Here is a 7,500-nt window from a genome sequence, read left to right as displayed (position 1 = left end):
TCTGCGGTTGCAGGACTCGAGCCACTCCCCCCCCCCTTCCCCCCCTCCGCCAGATCCTTCTCTCCTTTCCTCGGCGGGAATTTTTTTTTTTCTTGGCTTTTCTCGGCCTTTTTCCTTCAGTTGTTTTGGCGGCGCCGCTGGGCCTTCGGGCCTTCGGCGGGCCCTTCGGCCTTTCTGGGCCTGGTTCTGCCTTGGGTCTCTTTGGGGCCTTCGGGCCTTCGGGCCTTTGGAGCTTGGGCCTTTCGGGGCCTTCTCGGGCCTTTGAGGCCTTCGGGCCTTGGGCCTTGGGCCTTCGGGCCTTTGGGCCTTTGGGCCTTTGGGCCTTCTGGCCTTTGGGCCTTTGGGCTTTCGGGCCAAATTTCGGGCCTTTGGGCTCTCGGGCCTTCGGGCCTTTGGGCCAGCTTCTGGGCCCTTGGGCCTTCGCCTGGGCCTTCAGGCCTTTGGGCCTGGGCTGGGCCTTCGGGCCTTACGGGCCTTCGGGCCTTCGGGCCTTTGGGCCTTGGGCCTTCGGGCCTCAGCCTGCCTGCCTCGGCTCGCCTTCGGACCTTCGGGCCTCGCCTTGGGCCTTTGGCCGCCTGGCTCGGGCCTTCGGCTTCTCGCCTTCGGGCCTTTGGGCCTTCGGGCCTTCGGGCCTTTGGGCCTTTGGGCCTTCAGCAGGCCTTCAGAGCCTTTTGGGCCTCGGCCTGGCCTTCGGAGCCTTGGGCCTTTGGCTGGGCCTGGCCTTCGGGCCTTCGGGCCTTTGACCTACCCGCGCTTTGGGCCTTCGGGCCTTTGGGCCTTTGGGCCTTCGGGCCTTTGGGCCTTTGGGCCTTCGGGCCTTCGGGCCTTTGGGCCTTCGGGCCTTTGGGCCTTTGGGCCTTCGGGCCTTCGGGCCTTCGGGCCTTTGGGCCTTCGGGCCTTCGGGCCTTTGGGCCTTCGGGCCTTTGGGCCTTTGGGCCTTTGGGCCTTCGGGCCTTTGGGCCTTCGGGCCTTTGGGCCTTCGGGCCTTTGGGCCTTTGGGCCTTCGGGCCTTCGGGCCTTCGGGCCTTTGGGCCTTCGGGCCTTCGGGCCTTTGGGCCTTTGGGCCTTCGGGCCTTCAGGCCTTCGGGCCTTCGGGCCTTCGTTTTGGCCTTGTTTGGCCTTCGGCCTGCCCTTGGGCCTTCGGCCTGGCCTTTGGGCCTTCGGGCCTTTGGGCCTTTGGCCTGCCTTTGGGCCTTTGGGCCTTCGGGCCTTTGGGCCTTTGGGCCTTCGGGCCTTTAGGCCTTCTGGGCCTGGGCCTTTGGCCCGCCTGGAACCCGGGCCCGCCTAAGTTGGGCCTTTGGGCCTTTGGGCCTTTGAGCCTTTGCCTTGGCCTTCGGGCCTTCCTTGGCCTCGGCCTTCGGGCCTTTTAGTTTGGCCTTCGGCCCTGTGGGCCTTTGCGCCTTTGGGCCTTCGGGCCTTCGGGCCTTTGGGCCTTCGGGCCTTTGGGCCTTTGGGCCTTCGGGCCTTTGGGCCTTCGGGCCTTTGGGCCTTTGGGCCTTCGGGCCTTTGGGCCTTTGGGCCTTTGGGCCTTTGGGCCTTTGGGCCTTCGGGCCTTTGGGCCTTCGGGCCTTTGGGCCTTCGGGCCTTTGGGCCTTTGGGCCTTTGGGCCTTCGGGCCTTTGGGCCTTTGGGCCTTTGGGCCTTCGGGCCTTCGGGCCTTTGGGCCTTCGGGCCTTTGGGCCTTCGGGCCTTTGGGCCTTTGGGCCTTCGGGCCTTTGGGCCTTCGGGCCTTCGGGCCTTTGGGCCTTTGGGCCTCGGGTCCGGCTGCCGAGGCTAGGGATCTGGTTTTCACTTTTATCCTCACCCTCGGCGAGGTGATAAAAGCTCGTAATACATGCATACATACAAATAGATAAATAAATAAATAGATAAATAGATAGATGTATATATATAAACACACACACACACACACACACACACACACACACATATATATATATATATATATATATATATATATATAAAATATATATATATATATATATATATATATATATATATATATATATATATATATATATATATATATATATATATATATTTATATATTTATATATATATATCCCTCCGCAACACACATCCAGAAAAGAACACGCGTGAGATGCGAAGGCACGCAGCCGGCGAGAGCCCTTGCAGGCGGGGCAATTAGGGCGACGCGGCGCCTGCGAGGCCTGAGCCCTCCCGGCGCGAGGGCCGAAGCCGGGCGGCCGGCTCGTCGCTTTCGTTCGTGTTCTTCCTTTGGGTGCAGGGTGGATGGGTGGATGGGGGGGGGATGAGTGGATGGGTGAATGGGGGGGTGGATGGGTGGATTGGTGTATGTTGGGGGTGGATGGATGGGATGGGGGTGGATGATGGGGGGATGGGTAGATGGGTGGATGGGGGTGGATGGGTGGGATGGGTGTGGAAGGGGTGGATGGATGGATGGGTGGGTGGATGGGTGGATTGGTGGATGGATGGATGGGGGAGGGGTGGATGGGTGGATGGATGGAGTTGGGGGGGTGGATGGGTGTGGATGGGGGGGATGAGATGGATGGGTGGGAGTGGGGGGATGGGTGGATGGATGGATGGGGAGGGGGGTGGATGGGTGGATGGGGGGGTGGATGGGTGCGGATGGGGGATGTAGTGGATGGGTGGATGGGGGGATGGGTGGATGGGGGGGGATGGGGGATGGATGGATGGGGGGGTGGATGGGGTGGATCGAGTGGATGGGTGGATGGGGGGGGATGGGTGGATGGGGGGGTATGATTGGATGGGTGGATGGGGGGGATGGATTGGATGGGGAGGGGGTGGATGGGTGGGGATGGGTGGATGGATGGATGGGGGGGTGGATGGATGGATGGGGGGGATGAGGTGGATGGGCAGATGGGGAGGGATGGGGGGTGGATGGATGGATGGATGGATGGGGGGTGGATGGGTGGATGGGGGTGGATGGGTGGATGGGGGGGTGGATGGGGGGATGGGGGATGGGTGGATGGGGAGTATGATTGGATGGGTGGATGGGGGGATGGTGTGGATGGGGGGGATGAGTGGATGGGTGGATGAAATGAGGGGGGATGGGGGGATGGATGGATGGGGGTGGATGGGGGGGATGAGTGGATGGGTGGGTGGATGGGGGGGTGGATGGATGGATGGGGAGGGGGTGGATGGGTGGATGGATGGATGGGATGGGGGGTGGATGGGGGGATGGGTGGATGGATGGATGGGGGGTGGATGGGTGGATGGGGGGGTGATGGGTGGATGGGGGTGGATGGGTGGATGGGGGGGATGGGTGGATGGGGGTATGATTGGGATGGGTGGGATGGGGGATGGGTGGATGGGGGGTGGATGGGTGGATGGATGGATGGATGGGATGGGGGGGGTGGATGGGTGGATGGGGGGTGGATGGGTGGATGGGGGGATGGGGTGGATGGGGGGTGGATGGGTGGATGGGTGGATGGGTGGGATGGGGGGTGGATGGGTGGATGGGGGTGGATGGGGGATGGGGGGATGGAGGGTGGATGGGTTGGATGGGGGTGGATGGGTGGATGGGGGGGGTGGATGGTTGGACGGGGGGGAGGGAGATGAATAGGTGAATTCCCAGATGATTAGATGGGTGTGTCTGTGTATGTTTGTTTATTCTACAAGTGTGTAATAAGTATGCATGTAAGCGTGTGTGTCTGCATGTCTGTATCTATGACTGCATGTACAGTATGTACATATGCACTATACGTATTAATGTATGCGTATATGAATTCGTGTAAATAAGTATGTATACATACTCGCATACATACATGAATCCAAGTAAGCGTACATATATGTATACCCACATACGTACACAAACGAAAAAGTGTGTGCGTACGTGCCCGCGCCCACGAAGCGGCGCCTCCGGTTCCCAGATGTGGGCCGCCCGCGCCTTCCGCGCCCTAATGACGCCGCGGGACACCGCAGCCCACTCGAGACGCTCCCTGCGCCCACTCGCCCCCCCCCCCCCCCATCGCCCCCCGCTCCCCCCCGCCGCCCCCGCCCCAGCTGGGTAGCGGCTCTTGGGGGAGGCGGCGCAGCGGGGGGACGGCGGGGGGGAGCGGGGGGCGGGCGCAGGCCAGGAGGCGGCCGCGAGACAGGCCGTGACTCGAAAACAAAAAAGAGGTGGGGGGGGGGAGGAGGGAGAGGAGAGGGAAGAAAGAGAAGAAGAGGAATAAGAAAAAAAAGAGAGAGGTAGAGAAAGAGAGAGATAGAGATAGAGAGAGAGAGAAAAAAAAGAAAGAGAGAGAGAGAGAGACAAAGACAGACAGACAGACAGAGAGAAAGAAAGAGAGAGAGAGAGAGAGAGAGAGAGAGACAGACAAACAAAAAAATAAGCACAGAAAGGAAGAAGAAATAAGAGAAAGGGGAAAAAGAGCAACAATAGATCAGGATAAACAAAAACAAAACAAAAATCAGACAGCAAAAAATAGATAGAGACACCAGACAAGTCGACAGAGAAAGAACCGCAAACAGGTCGACAGAGATAATAATAATAATAACGATAATAATATTAATAATAAAAAGAGCTTAATAGACAAAGTCGAAGTTACAAAAGCAAAATTGTTAGTTGACAAAGCGGGCATTTAAGTGTCCAATACACAAGGGCACAGATGACGAATAATATCTGAAAGTGACACTTTGGTTCGCCTTAAATGTCCCGTCCTCTCGGAGCTGTTCTCGGCGGTCGAATCGCCCCGCTGGGAATCTTCTCCGGTCTTCCGAGGAGGGATTCGGTCCACTCGCGCCTCCGTGCACGATGGACACGTCGCCACGCCGAGACACCACGCAACAAACAACGCCGAGACACCACGCAACAAACAACGCCGAGACACCACGCAACAAACAACGCCGAGACACCACGCAACAAACAACGCCGAGACACCACGCAACAAACAACGCCGAGACACCACGCAACAAACAACGCCGAGACACCACGCAACAAACAACGCCGAGACACCACGCAACAAACAACGCCGAGACACCACGCAACAAACAACGCCGAGACACCACGCAACAAACAACGCCGAGACACCACGCAACAAACAACGCCGAGACACCACGCAACAAACAACGCCGAGACACCACGCAACAAACAACGCCGAGACACCACGCAACAAACAACGCCGAGACACCACGCAACAAACAACGCCGAGACACCACGCAACAAACAACGCCGGTGACACTCACGCAACAAACAACGCCGAGACACCACGCAACAAACAACGCCGAGACACCACGCAACAAACAACGCCGAGACACCACGCAACAAACAACGCCGAGACACCACGCAACAAACAACGCCGAGACACCACGCAACAAACAACGCCGAGACACCACGCAACAAACAACGCCGAGACACCACGCAACAAACAACGCCGAGACACCACGCAACTAAATAACGCCGAGACACCACGCAACAAACAACGCCGAGACACCACGCAACAAACAACGCCGAGACACCACGCAACAAACAACGCCGAGACACCACGCAACAAACAACGCCGAGACACCACGCAACAAACAACGCCGAGACACCACGCAACAACCAACGCCGAGACACCACGCAACAAACAAACCAAAAGACAGTAGCAACATATGAGGGGAGGAAGGGGTAGGGGGGGGGGTAGGGGCCGAGGAGAGGAATCTGACCCGTCTTCTTGAGGGCTTTAAAGGCCTCCCGATGAAGTTCCCTTTGATTTTGCTTTTTCTCCAAAGTGCGACTTCGCTTTTTTAAATCTCGAATTGTACGGTGGAATTCTTACACTTTCTCCAAAATTCGATTTTTTTTATATATATAGATGTCGAATATTAAAGCGCAATGTTTCGTATATCTATGTCATCCATAAATAACTTTCAAAAGACCTTAAAGACCGCATTCGCTCGCCAACCATTACATCACATCTAAACATAAAATAGATAAATAAATAAGTATACAAATAAAATCAGCTGATTCGGCAAGCGAGAGGCGCTGATCTGGCCGAGGCGCTGACGGCGTTTTATCAACGTCAAAACACCACAGGCTAAGGAGATGAATAAGTAAAAGATAAAGAATGAAAAGAAATGAAAAAGATAAAAAGTAGAAAAAATAAAGAGGAATGTATAAATGATAAAGAATGAAAAAGATAAAAAGTAAAAAAAAAATAGAAAAGTATAAAAGATAAAGAATCAAAAGAAATGAAAATGATAAAAAGTAAAAAAAATAAAGAGGAATGTATAAAAGATAAAGAATGAAAAAGATAGAAAGTTAAAAAAAGAGAAATGTATAAAAGATAATCAAAAGAAATGAAAAAGATAAAACGTTAAAAAAAGAGGAATGTATAAAAGCTAAAGAATTAGAATAAATGGAAAAGAAATAACAATAGAAAATGAAAATAAGTAAATAAAAGACAAAGATTCTTTTAAGTAGAAACCGACCCCATATTCACACGCGGTCAAGTAAACTTATTTTTGTGTACCTTGCCCGGGTGAGGCCTATCGCAGCGCCTGTGTACATTTTCTCTGCGTGTGTACGTGTGTACGTGTTTATGGCCGTACTTAGATTCGGTCTCCGTGGGCTCCCAGATGCGAGAATAGTGTGTCCACGCTTTTTTTCCTCAAGATGGAATGGCCAGCCAGATAGCATCAGCCCAATTGTGGTATATGACTCGTGCCCCCCCCCCTACCCCGCCCCCTCCTCCTTTTCTAGAGCCGTGATCTCGCTCCTCCTCCCTTCTCTCCCCTCTTTCCCTCCCTCTCTTCCTATTCTTTATTCCTTCCCTCCCCTCCCCTCCCCCCTTTCTTCCCTCCTCTCCTTTCCTTCCTTTCACCTTCCTCCCTTCCTCCCCTCTCCATCCCTGCCTTCCTCCTTTCCTTCTCTCCTTCGCTCTCCGCTCCTTCCCTTCTCCTTCCTCCCTCTTCCTCCCTCCCTTCCCTTCTCTCCCTCCTTCCTCCCATATCCTTCCTCTCCCTCCTCTCCTCCTTCCATTCCTCTCCTCCCCTCCTCCTTCCCTTCCCTCCATATGTTTTCCATGTGCTACCCCAGTTTCCTTTCTTGTCTCTCGCCCCTCCCTTATTTCCAGACCCCTGCCCTCCCCCTCGCCCTGTGTCGTGTTCCATTCCCTCCCCCGACCCTCCATTTCACCCCCTGCCCCTTCCCTCTCCTCCCTTTGCCTTCCCTTACCTTCACTTCATCTCCCTGCCCCTTCTCCCTTCTTGCTCCATGCCCTCTCCCTCTTTTCCATCTCCTTTCCCTTTATATCTCGCCCCATGTCCACCATTTCCTTTTTAGGCCCATGTCCCTCTCCTTCATCCCCCATTTTTAGGTCCATACCCTACACCCTCCCTGCCATTCTTACCTCTCCCCTCCTCCCCCTCCTTCCCATACCCCATGTCCCCTTTTCCTACCCCCCCCCCCCCTCCCTCTCCCTTACGGTCAAACGGTAGTGTGTGGCTATGTACACCAGTCGAACACGTGTACGTCCGCTATGTACACACAGGTCAGAAGGCTAGGACTTGCAAG

The 7,500-nt window shown here is 55.2% G+C and overlaps 2 protein-coding genes across 2 annotated transcripts in view; one reads left to right on the top strand and one right to left on the bottom strand.

Annotated features, from left to right (window-relative positions):
* Nucleotides 1-1,239, top strand: part of LOC138861464 (uncharacterized) — a 30,182-nt gene extending 28,943 nt beyond the window's left edge. Inside the window, exon 2 of the mRNA XM_070120637.1 lies at nt 121-1,239. Within this exon, the coding sequence (XP_069976738.1) occupies nt 121-1,239 (1,119 nt within the window). The remainder of the gene's footprint in view (nt 1-120) is intronic.
* LOC138861463 (proline-rich protein 2-like) overlaps nt 1,236-7,500 on the bottom strand; it is a 14,666-nt gene continuing 8,401 nt past the window's right edge. The window contains exon 2 of the mRNA XM_070120635.1: nt 1,236-1,763. Within this exon, the coding sequence (XP_069976736.1) occupies nt 1,236-1,763 (528 nt within the window). The remainder of the gene's footprint in view (nt 1,764-7,500) is intronic.

Source organism: Penaeus vannamei, chromosome 4, assembly GCF_042767895.1.
Source record: "Penaeus vannamei isolate JL-2024 chromosome 4, ASM4276789v1, whole genome shotgun sequence".
Taxonomy (NCBI): domain Eukaryota; kingdom Metazoa; phylum Arthropoda; class Malacostraca; order Decapoda; family Penaeidae; genus Penaeus; species Penaeus vannamei.
This window is presented reverse-complemented; position numbering and strand designations above follow the sequence as displayed.